The sequence below is a fragment of the Erythrolamprus reginae genome, unplaced genomic scaffold, assembly GCF_031021105.1.
Source record: "Erythrolamprus reginae isolate rEryReg1 unplaced genomic scaffold, rEryReg1.hap1 H_4, whole genome shotgun sequence".
In the NCBI taxonomy this organism is placed as follows: domain Eukaryota; kingdom Metazoa; phylum Chordata; class Lepidosauria; order Squamata; family Dipsadidae; genus Erythrolamprus; species Erythrolamprus reginae.
In genome coordinates, this window is record NW_027248495.1 from 431,090 (window position 1) to 444,424 (window position 13,335).

At 43.7% G+C, this 13,335-nt stretch overlaps 1 protein-coding gene across 4 annotated transcripts in view; it reads left to right on the forward strand.

Moving 5' to 3' along the window:
- Positions 1-13,335, forward strand: part of LOC139155658 (nuclear transcription factor Y subunit gamma) — a 215,541-nt gene that overhangs the window by 84,204 nt on the left and 118,002 nt on the right. For all 4 annotated transcript variants that reach the window (XM_070730882.1, XM_070730884.1, XM_070730885.1 and 1 more), the window contains exon 3: positions 9,101-9,172. In XM_070730882.1, coding sequence (XP_070586983.1) covers positions 9,101-9,172 — 72 coding nt within the window. The remainder of the gene's footprint in view (positions 1-9,100; positions 9,173-13,335) is intronic.

Here is a 13,335-nt window from a genome sequence, read left to right on the forward strand (position 1 = left end):
CTAAGCAAATGAAAAAGAGAAAACAACTACCGACAACTTTTGAACAACTTACAACTGAATTAGCACTAAAAGACATATACTTTTTTCTCTTTTCCTCACAAGTCATGGTCCCGCATTGATATGGCCTGGGCTGATTTAGAATTTATCAATGAAGTAACAGACATACAAATACTTCCAAACTCCTGGGCAGATCATAACCCCATATTGTTGAAATGGAGAGATTCAACTAATAACCATTCAAGACGATGGACTATGAACCAAACAATATTTAAAGAAGAAAACTTTCAAAAAATGTTAAAACAACAATTGGGTGAGTTTCTCCAAATTAACAATGATGGTAACACTTCCACACAAAACCTATGGGACACAATGAAAGCCTATGTGCGAGGAACCTATATTGCATACCAAAATAAAAAGAAAAAACAGAAACAAAACAGCCTATCCACACTAAAAATAAAACTTCAGAACCTTGAAAAAACCCTACAAATGAAACCAGACAACGCCGAAATTTTAGGAGAATTGAATATTACAAAACATTACATAAACTTGCAAACTCAAGAAGAACTCTCACATAAATTAAGGATTGCCAAACAAAAGCACTTTGAATTTGCAAACAAACCTGGGCGATGGTTAGCCTCAAAACTCGCTCACCAAAAAGCAGATAAAATTATAGAGGCATTATATGATCATACAGATGCTTTAAAAACAACACTCAGCGATAAAAAACAAATAATTAAATCTTTCTTTGAGGAATTATATAAAAAAGATGACGTAAATGAACAATTAATAAATAATCTATTCAAGAACTTAGAAAATACAGAAAAAATAAATAAGGAAGATCAGGATATGCTAAATGACAAAATAACATCAATGGAACTAACTAGTGCAATTACAAAACAAAAAAATAATAAAACCCCGGGCACAGACGGTATACCTGCCGAATTCTATAAACAATTTCAAGAAATTCTGGAGCCTATAATGTTACCCCTTGTTAATGAAATTCTCGAGGGTTCAAAACTTCCTTCCTCCTGGAACGAGGCCTACATAACTTTAATACCTAAAGATACACAAAATAGAGCTCACATTCAAAATTATCGTCCAATATCCCTGCTTAACTCAGATTATAAAATCTTTGCATCCATCATAGCCGAAAGATTTAAACGAATATTAACTGTTAGAATACATACAGACCAAAATGGCTTCCTTCCGGCAAGAAACATAACAACAAACACAAGGATTATTTTGGACTCTTTAGAATACTACGATAAAAACATAGATAAACCAGTAGCATTCCTATTCGTAGATCTACAGAAAGCTTTTGATAGTTTATACTGGCAATTCTTTACAACACAAATAGCGTCAATGCAATTTGGTAATAAATTTACAGAACTCATTAAAACTATATACTCAATACAAACAGCCAAAATACTGATAAACAATGATATGACAGAAACAATAAGTATAAAAAAAGGAGTGAGGCAGGGCTGTCCCTTAGCCCCCCTGATTTTTATCTTTGCACTAGAAGTTCTACTAAATAAAATAAGACACAATAAGGAAATCCAAGGATTAAAAATTAAAAATGAACACTATAAACTTCAAGCTTTTGCTGATGACATGGTGTTCATTGTACAAGACCCCTTAAAATCTGCACCTATCCTAATTAATGAAATAAATAAATTTGGAGAGATTTCTGGATTAAAAATTAATAGAGAAAAAACAAAAATGATAACAAAAAATAAGACAAAACAGCAGATATTGAAATTAGAAGAATCCACTAAAATAAAAACCGCCAAAAAAGTTAAATACTTAGGATTATGGATTACCGCAAATTGCAGCACTATCAAGAAAGACAATTGCGATAAACTAATAAATGAAATGGACAAAGATTTTTGCAGATGGTCGAAACTCCCACTCTCTGAAGTTAGTTGGGGGAAAGATCAAAGGCAACATGAGAAAATATTATTTTACTGAAAGAGTAGTAGATCCTTGGAACAAACTTCCAGCAGACGTGGTTGGGAAATCCACAGTAACTGAATTTAAACATGCCTGGGATAAACATATATCCATCCTAAGATAAAATACAGGAAATAGTAAAAGGGCAGACTAGATGGACCAAGAGGTCTTTTTCTGCCGTCAGTCTTCTATGTTTCTATGTTTCTCTAAAATGGGGAAAATTGCTGTAATTAAAAGCAATATACTTCCTAGATTTCTATACCTTTTCCAAATTGCACCCATTAAACTAAATAGGACCTTTTTCAAAAACTTACACACAAAAATTCGCAAATTCATATGGACAAAAAAAAAGGCCAGGATAAAACTTAAGGACCTACAAGACCATAGGTCAAGGGGTGGATTTGGGTTACCAAACATGGAACTATACTACCATGCCTCAATTGTAAACCTACTGAAAGAATGGATAATACTTAAAAATTCTAGAATATTAACACTTGAAGGCTATGACCTTCAATCCAGGTGGCACAAGTTTCTGATGACAGACATGGATAAAATACCAACATATTTCAGATCACACTACATCCGAAAAACCTTAATTAACACCTGGCACTTCATTAAAAGAAACCACTACCTCTGCATCCCAAAATGGATTTCACCAACAGACGCCATTATATACCCGAATGCATTAACCCCTGATAAAATTATAACATACGACCAACTACTAAACGAAAATAATGAGCTAATCCCTAAGCAAAAACTCATGGAAAAAGGTATTAAAGTAGATTGGCTACACTACCTACAAATAAAATCAAAATATAATGAAGATAAGAACAAATCAGACTTCCAAAAAAATAACCCCCTCGATAAAATAATTTTTGGTCCACAAAAAAAGCAAATATCAAATATATACAATATCCTCCTTCAACACGATACTGTTGAAGAAATAGTTAAAGGATCTATGATAGCGTGGTCACAAAACTTTGGGTACACAATTTATTTAAACGAATGGGAAAAAATTTGGACTGCTAACTATAAACTAACGATGGCAACCTCATATAAGGAAAACCATTATAAAATGTTCTACAGATGGCACTTGCCACCTGATAGACTTGCAAAAATGTATCCAAATCTATCACCATTATGTTGGAAATGCAGAGAAAAACCAGGTACATATTACCACATCTGGTGGACATGTGAAACCACCCAAAAATATTGGGGAAAAATTAAAACTATACTAGAACAAATTACTTCTCAGATCATCCATGCGAAACCCGAACTATTTTTACTAGGAATCATAAGACAAAATTTTAGTAAAGAAAACAGATATATTATAATCCACATTATCACAGCCGCACGGATTTTATATGCACAATTCTGGAAACAAGAAAAAACCCCAACTCCTCTATCACTCTTGATTAAAATAATGGAATGCGCAGAAATGTCCAAACTAACAATGGAACTGCAAAACAAGGATGAGACAGATTTCTACAAAGCTTGGGATAAATGGTACCTCTGGTTAAAAAAAAGGAATTATCTTAAAATTACTCATCAAGAAAAGTATCCAACAAAAACAACTTGAAAAAATAGCAATTTACATCACAAACCATAACATCAAACTGAAACAACACACTGTAAACATCGATCGACACGAACTTTACAAAGAAAATAAACCCCTAAATGAATTATATATATTGGCACTAAAAACTACATTCAAAACATATCGATAAAGCCTTAGGGTAAAACACACCAACTACGAGCTCAAACTACAGGCCGCAAATCATGGAAGACCCAGTTCTAATGCTGGTTTTGCTTCTCTACCCCCCCCTTCTTTTCCCTATACCCCTTCCTTCTATATCTACTTCCCTCCCTTTATAACCCCCTTCTCCCACTCCCCAATTACTACATAAGTAGAGTGTAAAAAATGTACAATATGCATATCTCTTTTGTCTTTCTGTATTTGGTTTTTATTGTATATATTTAATAAATTTATTAAAAAATAATAATAATAATGTCAAGCGTGTGCCATCTGTTCCAAGGAATGAGATGGTCGGGTGCAGAAGGTTGGTAGAATGATGTCCTGTCCCCTATGGAAGGCCAAATTGACCTTAGGGATAAAGGTCAGGTCGAGACATAGGATCACCTTATCTTGATGGAAGGTACAGCGGTCCTCTCTGACTGAGAGAGCTGCCAATTCGGAGATTTGTTTGGCTCTGGTTAGGGCAATGAGGAATGCCATCTTGAGAGTGAGGTATCGGAGTGAGGCCTCTCGAAGAGGTTCATAGGGAGGTTCTGTTAGAGAATGGAGCACTCTTGGGAGATCCCATGTAGGAAAACGGTGTATGACAGGAGGATGAGCGTTGGTGAAACCTCTGAGGACACTAAGGGAATCTGAGCTAAAGAGGCCCAGTTGTCGCAGGCTATGATGGAAGAAAGAGCCGCGGTTTGTCATTGAATGGTGTTAGGGGAGAATCCCTTGTCCAGACCCTGTTTCAGGAATCTGAGTACTCTAGAAAGAGGGATGTGAATGGGAGAAAGGTCCTGAGAATTGCACCAGGTGCAGAAGGTTCGCCATATTGAGGAATAGATCTGTTCGGTGGATGCTTTGCATGCTTTATGGATGTAGTCAATGACGTCGTTGTTGAAATCTTGATTCCTCAAGACGTTCTGCTCAAACACCAGGCGGTCAAGCAGCACCAGCGTGGATCCGGATGAAGTATAGGGCCCTGAGACTAGAGATGAAGAAAAACTGGCAACTGCCATGGTTCTGCTGCCGACAAGATTCTTAAGTCTGCAAACCAGGGTTGCCTGGACGAGAAAGGAGCTATCAGGGTGACCTCCGCTTGCTCCTTGATCCTGTGGATGACCTGGGGTAGGATTGGTAGAGGGGGGAAAGGCATAGAGTAGACCCCTCGGCCAGGGGCAGTGGAGGGCATTGTGGTTCTCCGCTCCCAGGGAGGGGAAACGGGAGAAGAAGGGGGTTAATTGGCTGTTGTGAGGGGAGGCAAACAGGTCTACCATTGGATGGCCAAACCTGTTCTAGATCTGTCTGAATATGGACGGATCTAACCTCTACTCGGCCTGATTCACTGTTGTCCTGCTTAGGACATCCGTCTTGACATTGTCTATTTCCGAAATGTGCTCTGATTGGAGAGAAGCCAAGTGCCTCTCTGCCCAAAGGCCGATCTTCATGGCCTCTGACATGAGGGACTTGGAGCGGGTGCCCCCTTGACAGTTGATGTGCCTTGATTGTGCTATTGTCTGTCTGAATTAGAACGTCCTGTCCGGCTATGAGGCTGTGGAAACTTGAGGGCTAGGAATACAGAGTGTAGCTCGAGCCAATTGATGGGGCAAGATGCTTGGTCCGAGGTCCAGATGCCCTGGGCTTGTTGAGAGCCGCAGTGGGTGCCCATCCCGACAGACTGGCATCAGTGGTGATTGTTATGGTCGGGGAGGATCTGTAGAGGGTTCCCTCTTCAATGGCACCAGATTTCCACCACGTTGGAGATCTTCTGATCTGCGGAGGAAGGTTAATTCGTCTTGCCAGGTGGGCCTAGCCCAGTTTTTGGAAGGGGAGGAGAAACCATTGGAGATCTCAGGAATGTAGTCTAGCCCATGGAACTATGGAGAAACTGGAGACCATCTTCCCTAGTAAGGAAGAGAGGTCAGAAAGGGAAGGGAGGGGATTCCCCTGGGTTTGGGAGACCAGGCCCCTGATGCTGCAGATCCTTTCTGGAGAGAGGCTGACTAAACCTTCTGAGGAGTTAATAACCGTGCCTAAATGGAGAATGGAAGTGGATGGAACTAATTGACCTTTTTGGAAGTTGATTGAGAACCCGTGGGCAGAAAACACGTCAATCGTGGTTCTCAGATGAGAGTGGGCTTGGGAAAGGGAATTGACTAAGACGAGAATATCGTCTAGATAAAATTGAACTCATATGGGATAGGACCTAAGGTGGGCTACTATCACGGATGGCACTTTGGTGAAGACCCTGGGGCTTGAGGAGAGGCCGAATGGGAGAGCCCGGTATTGATAGTGTCTTCCAGCATAGGAGAAGCGGAGGAACCTATGGTGTTCCCTAGCAATGGGAATATGGAGGTAGGCTTCCGTTAGGTCTAGAGAAGACACGAAGTCTTCTCTTCTGATGCACGCTAAAATGGTCTGAAGGGTATGCATTTTGAATTTATGATATTTTAGAAAAAGGTTAAGTCGTTTAAGGTCTAGGATAGCTCTCCACCCCCACCCCCGAGGATTTCGGGACGATGAAAAGGATGGAGTAAAAACCCTGTCCTAGGAACTCCATGGGGACCGTCTGGATGGTCCTTATGTCCAGCAGGTGTTGAATGGCCTGTTCCATGAGAGCCCTTTTAGAGGGGTTCCCAGACACTGAAGAGGAAATGAAAAAAGAATGGGGGTGGAGAGAAATTCTAGGTGTAATCCATGCCTAATGGTATTGAGGACCCAGTGGGAAGCAAATTTGGCCAGCTGACCTTTGATTGGGATTGAGAGTGGTTCTGGAGGAGGGGAGATACCACTTACATCTGCAGCCCTGGCGGCCTCCAGTGGCCCCCGAAATGGTCACTTGTTCCCTCTGCCTCTGGAGCTCTTGTCTTGTGTGTTGCGTGGTTTGTAGGTCAATTGGTTGGGCACTTTGTAATAGGAAAAGGTCTGGTCTGACTGGCAAAAATGCCGACGAAAATAAGGGGATGGACGTTGGCCGGCTTTCTTTTGGCTTGAGGACAAGATTTTCTTCTTGTCCTTGGAATCGATAAGGAACGGATCCAGGACTTCACTGAAAAGGCTCTTCCCCTTGTACTCCCCCGAGGCGAAGCGCCACTTGTGCTTGATGTCTACCGGCCATTTCTTGAGCCAGGTTATTCTTCTGGCTGCCACCGAGGAAGCCAAGGTCTTTGCTGCGAATTTAGAGGTTTATAAGGTAGTGTCAGCGAGCAGCTGGAAAGTGGCAAAGAGCTTGTTCAAAGTTTGTTGAGCTGTGATGTCAGAGGCTGGGACGTGTTCCTGAAGTTGCCTGATATAGATGAGCATGGTTCTCGCAAAGAATGAGGAGGTGGAGGCTCCTTTAATTGCCCAGGCGGCGGATTGGTGATTCTTCTGCAGGACCTGGTTAATCTTCCGGTCCTCTACTTTCAGGAGTTCGTCTGCCTGACCTGGAAGGTTCTCTGAAGAGTGCAATGCTAGGACCGGAATGTTCCACTTCAGGGGGCTCAAGGAAGGTCGAGAGCTCCAATGCCACATTGAAGAATTTCTTCTCTAAGTTAGATGGATCAGGGCCTGGGGAAGGGTTCAGGCACTCTTTAGTCACTGTTTTGACGAACAGGGGAGTAGCCGGTACCACATCTTGCTCTTCTGTGAAGGGCTGAAACAGTGTTTCTACTTGTGTAGCTGAAGGTTGAACCTGACCGGGAGGAGCCGGGAGGCCTGCTACTGTGCGAGCCTTGAATAAAATGGTAGAGAAGAGCTCAGCTGGGAACAAAGCCGCTGATATTGAGGAAGCGGGAGTTGTTCCTTCGTCTTCTTTTTATTATTATTATTATTAATATTTTTATTGATTTTTAACAATTTAAAATCACACAACATAAAACAGTGCATAGTGAATTGTGAATTGTGTATATTTAACATTCTATTGATATCCTCTTTCACTTTTTGCCAAAATTCCTGCACTATTGGGCATTCCCAAAACATATGCATAAACACTCCTTTATCTTGACAACCATGCCAACAATTCCCCCTGACATTCTGCTGAAAATGTGCAAATTGAACAGGAGTGAAATACCACTTATGTAATATTTTCCTTCTCATTTCCCTAATTCTTGTATTTTTAATTTTCCTTATATCTTCTACTATATTTTCCATTTCTTGTACCTCTACTAATATCTCATTTTGCCACCATTTAGTCAGTCCATCAATTGTGTCCCCATCTGACTGCACTAGCGTTCCTTCGTCTTCTGAAAGGCCAGCATGGCCCTCTTCCGGTGCCTCCTTGTCTGAAGAATCGGAGTCCTCATCCATGGATTCAGACCAGTTCTTCCGGAAGGACCTGGAATTGGATGAAGATAAGGGGAAAGGGCGACAGGGGGTACCTGGGAAGACCTGGCGGGTGCAGCCGTTGTCAGGGAACTGAAGTTGGAGGCGATGCTGCGCTGAACCGCTGACTCGATCCATCTTTGGATGATTGATGGGTCAAAAATCGGGTGAAAAAGAAGAGGAGCCTCTGCAGCGAGAGCTGGTTGATTGGTCTGCTGCGTAGAAGCTGTTGTGGAGACAGACACGGCTGGTGGAGCGATTAGGATTGTGGGAGATAGAGGGCCTAGGTGTCTGGGAGCACTGATGCCCAGATTTTGGTTGGGCAACCCGGCTGGTCCCCAGATGCTGGCAGCCAGGGTGGATTCGTGCCAGTGGTAGTAGAAGGGGATGAGGCCCGCTCAGTATGAAGGCCCGGAGAAGGGGATAATGCTCTGGCCGCCCTTTCGTGGATCCTCTGTAGGGTGCGATCCCTATGCTTCTCTAATTTGGATGGCTGGGAAGAAGAGTCCTTAAGCTCAGAAATGGTAGAAATCGCATCAGGATCCTCCTGTATGAGTTTGCTTGACTTGCACAGATTCGTGCATAGGCATCACACTGGCAGTGGGAGAAGCAGGATGTCCTTTATTTTTATTAGCATAGGAATTGTTGGCAGTCCAAATGTGTCAAGAAAATAGAATCTTAAGAATCAAAATAGCTTCACAAGAGTATAAATTGAAATTGTTTGCTGACAATGATGTACTAGCACTTGCTTAACTGGAGGTTTTCTAAACAGTGTTTATATACAGTAATACAGTTTTCAATGTAAAACAGACTTTGGGTTGAACATCTATGAAAACCATTACCAATTTATCTGGTTGTATATTTACCCAAGCATAGCTGGGAAGTTTGATTGTGTTGCAGCAAATCATTCCGTTGTTCTTTACACTCCTGAGGTCCACGTACCTAATTGTAACAGTGGGTCACTAATGAAAAAGTGTACTTCACCATATTTAGGGAAGGTTTGTGCAATATCCCAAACCATAAGAGTTGGATAGCTGTCTTATCCTTTACTGATTGTAGGTTTTGGAGAATAATGTCAGGTTTCTCTTATGTTACTCTCTGCAGAAAGACTTCAGAGTTCAGGAGCTCCCTTTGGCACGCATTAAGAAAATCATGAAACTAGATGAAGATGTGAAGGTAAAATTTCTGGCAGTTTTTTTCTAATGTAAACCCCTAAAATTTGTTCTAAATTTGGGCTTTTCTGCATGCTTCCTTGGAGGGTGTCTTTTTATTTTCAAATTAGAAAGTAAACATAGACTAAACATAGGATGAAAGGCTGAGTCGAGCCAGATTCTTCAGCCAGTTAGACTCGAACTGCTGGCTGTCAGCAGCAGTAACCTGCAGTATTGTATTCTAAATACTGTGCTACCATATAATTGAAAAGCAATGTGGCATGCTAAGTAGATATGCTATTGTTATATGCTATTAAAATTAGAACTATGGACATTGTTTAAACCAGGACTCTCCCAACTTAGCCACTTTTAAGACTTGTGGACTTCAACTCCCAGAGTTCCTTAGCCAGCAAAGTGGTTAGGGTGGGAGACCCCTGGTTTAAACCGTAATTTGTGGTGAATCTGAGGAATTGCTGGCACTTCTGCTTGAGCAGAAGTGCCACTATTCATTACAAGTGCCAGTCCTAGTGAGATCTCCTAAGACAGTGATGGTGAACCTTTTTTGGTTAGCATGCCAAAAGGGTGGATTGAAGGTGTTCTGAATTCAGGCTCATACAGATAATACTTGGAATAAATTATTTTTCAATGCATCAACTTTGCACACAGTTTTCTTCTCTCCTCATCTCTATCTCAGCAATTAAGTAGATAAGCTTGGCAGGAATATAAAAATATTCCACAAGTTATTCTAAAATTTATGGGCTAATCAGGGCTAGCCAGGAGTCATTAAAAAGCAAGTAATAAATCACACCTGATAGCTTATGCTCTGGATCAAGTCCTGGACGCAACCATCTTTAGATTGCAAGATTGAACGAATTCAGCTTCTCTTCCGTTTTACACCCGGATGTGAGGTAATTGATTAATTAATTACTCTCTGATATCTCCTCCCTCTTTCTTCCAAGCGTCTCTGAAAGCGTCTGAAACAAGCATCCCTCCATCTATTATCTTCCCCATTGGAGTCATCCAAAATCATGTGTATGTCATTAGCTCCGTAGTCTTCAGTAACATTGCTAATTGTTGGTAGAACAGGGAATGTGGACCCAGAGAAAAGACCTGAGAGTGCTGGCCAGTGGCAGTGGCTAGCACCAAAGAACAATATGCCAGGACTTCTTTCTGAACATCGAATCTCTTTTCCAGAACACACCTATTGGAACTGGTGTTGTATTACTGACTTGATGACAATTGACCTATTTATTTCCTATATTTTAGCACTTTAAAATTTTTAGCACTTTATAATTTATAAGTTAACAATTTTTAATAATTAATATATTATATTAAGATTTTAAGAATAACCTAGAGTAATTGGTATTAGAGTAATTTGATGTTTAATATTAATTATTAATAGGATTTCATATGGAGTTTTTAGTAATTATTTTTAATTAATTTATTCGGGGGGATTTAATTTTGATGGATAATTGGGGTGGATGTGATAATATGTATGACATGAGTGATTGGGTAGGGTGGGATTTCGGTATGGATGAAATGAATGGAAATGGTGTGAATGATTTAATTAGCCTACCTGACGTTGGAGAGACAGGAGTGGAGGGGGCACCGATCTCTGGGGTGGCAGAGGGTCGGAATATTACAGTGTTGCTGGGGAGAGGCAGATATGGCGGGAGCCACAGAGTTAGCCGTTCCAGGGGAATGAGGGATCGCTGCTTAATAACGATCCCTTGTTCTGGCTCTGTGAGCTCAACCCTGTATACTGGTGATGAGTGTAATTCTGGCCCTGGGCTCAAGCTGCTGCTACTCAATGCCAGGTCGGTGGTAAATAAAGCTCTCCTCATCCGGGATTTGATCCTGGATGAGGAGGCCGACCTGGCATGTGTAACTGAAACCTGGCTGGGCCCGGAGGGAGGAGTTCCTCTCTCTGAAATTTGCCCAGCCGGGTTTCAGATATGGCATCAGCCTCGACCCCAGGGAAGGCGGGGAGGAGTGGCTGTTACAGCCAGGGAGAGCCTTTGCCTTTGTAGACTCATTGCTCCAGAGATTGCGGGTTGCGAGTCCCTCCTAGTGAAGTTGGACTTAGGGGTTCAGGTGGGCTTGTTTCTCACGTACCTGCCTCCCAGCTGCGTGTCACAAGCCCTGCCTGTGCTGCTCGAGGAGGTAGCCGGGTTGGCGGTGGGGTTCCCCAGACTTACTGTCTTGGGGGACTTTAACCTGCCGTCACTCGGCGAAACCTCTGGACTGGTTCATGGCCACCATGACAGCCATTGACCTGACCCAAGTAGTACAGGGTCCGACTCATGAGGGAGGGCATGCGCCCAACAATGGGCAATTGAGTAATGGTCTGAGACTAAGGGGCTTAGAAGTGTTGCCTTTGTCATGGTCAGACCATTTCCTACTGTGGCTTCACTTCCTGGCTCCAATCCTTCCCCCCAGGGAGGCGGAACCGATTAGGTTGTTCCGCCCCAGACGTCGGATGGATCCAGAGGGTTTTCAGAAGGAGCTTGGGGTTATTCCAGATACACTCATCCAAAGTTCGGCACAGTCTCTGGCTGAAGCCTGGAACAAGGCTGCTGCAGAGGCTCTTGACTGAATTGCGCCGTTGCGACCTCTCCGTGGCACTAGGCCCCGTAGAGCTTCATGGTTCAACGAGGAGCTCTGGGAGTTGAAACGCAAGAAGAGATGTCTAGAGAAGCGATGGAGGAAGAGTAAGTCCGAATCCGATCAAATACTTGTAAGAGCTCATATTAAGACTTAAAAAGTGGCGCTCAAGGTGGCAAGATGCGTGTATCATGCCGCCTTGATTGCATCAGCGGAATCCCGCCCGGCCGCTCTGTTTAGGACTGACAATGAGTCAGTCGAGGTGACTGGAGCCCGTACTTGTCCATCTGTTTGGGAAGAGTTTGATCTGGTGACACCTGATGAAGTGGACAAGGCCATTGGAGCTGTGAGTTCCGCCACCTGTTTGCTGGATCCGTGTCCCTCTTGGCTGGTTTTGGCCAGCAGGAAGGGGACACGGAGCTGGGTCCAGGAGATTGTCAACGCTTCTCTGGGGAGGGGGTTCTTCCTGGCTCCCTACAAGGAGGCACTTGTGCGCCCCCTCCTCAAGAAGCCTTCCCTGGACCCAGCCATTCTTAACAACTATCGCCCAGTCTAAGTTGTTGAGAAGGTGGTGGTGCCCCAGCTCCAGCGGTCCTTGGAAGAAGCCAATTATCTAGGTCCTCAGCAGTCAGGATTCAGGCCCGGCTACAGCACGGAAACTGCTTTGGTCACTCTGATGGATGATCTCTGGCGGGCCCGGGACAGGGGTTTATCCTCTGTCCTGGTGCTTCTTGACCTCTCAGTGGCTTTTGATACCATCGACAATGGTATCCTTCTGCGCCGGCTGGAGGGGTTGGGAGTGGGAGGCACTGTTCTTCAGTGGTTCTCCTCCTACCTCTCCGGTCGGTCGCAGTCAGTGTTAGTGGGGGGCCAGAGGTCGACTTCCAGGTAACTCCCTTGTGGGGTGCCTCAGGGGTCCGTCCTCTCCCCCCTACTATTTAATATCTACATGAAACCGCTGGGTGAGATCATCCAAGGGCCTGGGGTGAGGTATCATCAATATGCAGATGATATCCAGCTTTACATCTCCACCCTTTGTCCAGTCAGTGAAGCAGTGGAAGTGATGTGCCGGTGCCTGGAGGCTGTTGGGGTCTGGATGGGTGTCAACAGACTCAAAGTCAACCCTGATAAGACGGAGTGGCTGTGGGTTTTGCCTCCCAAGGACAATTCCATCTGTCCATCCATTACCCTGGGGGGGGGGGAGTTATTGACCCCCTCAGAGAGGGTCCGCAACTTCGGCGTCCTCCTCTATCCACAGCTCACATTAGAGGAACATCTTTCAGCTGTGGCGAGGGGGGCGTTTGCCCAGGTTCGCCTGGTGCACCAGTTGCCGATCAGTTTCCAGTCACAATTCAAAGTGTTGGTTATGACCTATAAAGCCCTTCATGGCATCGGGCCAGATTATCTCAGGGACCGCCTTCTGCCGCACAAATCCCAGTGACCAGTTAGGTCCCACAGGGTGGGCCTTCTTCAGGCCCCGTCAACTAAACAATGTCAGTTGGCGGGGCCCAGGGGAAGAGTGTTCTCTGTGGCGGCCCCGGCCCTCTGGAACCAACTCCCCCCAGAGATTAGAATAGCCCCCAC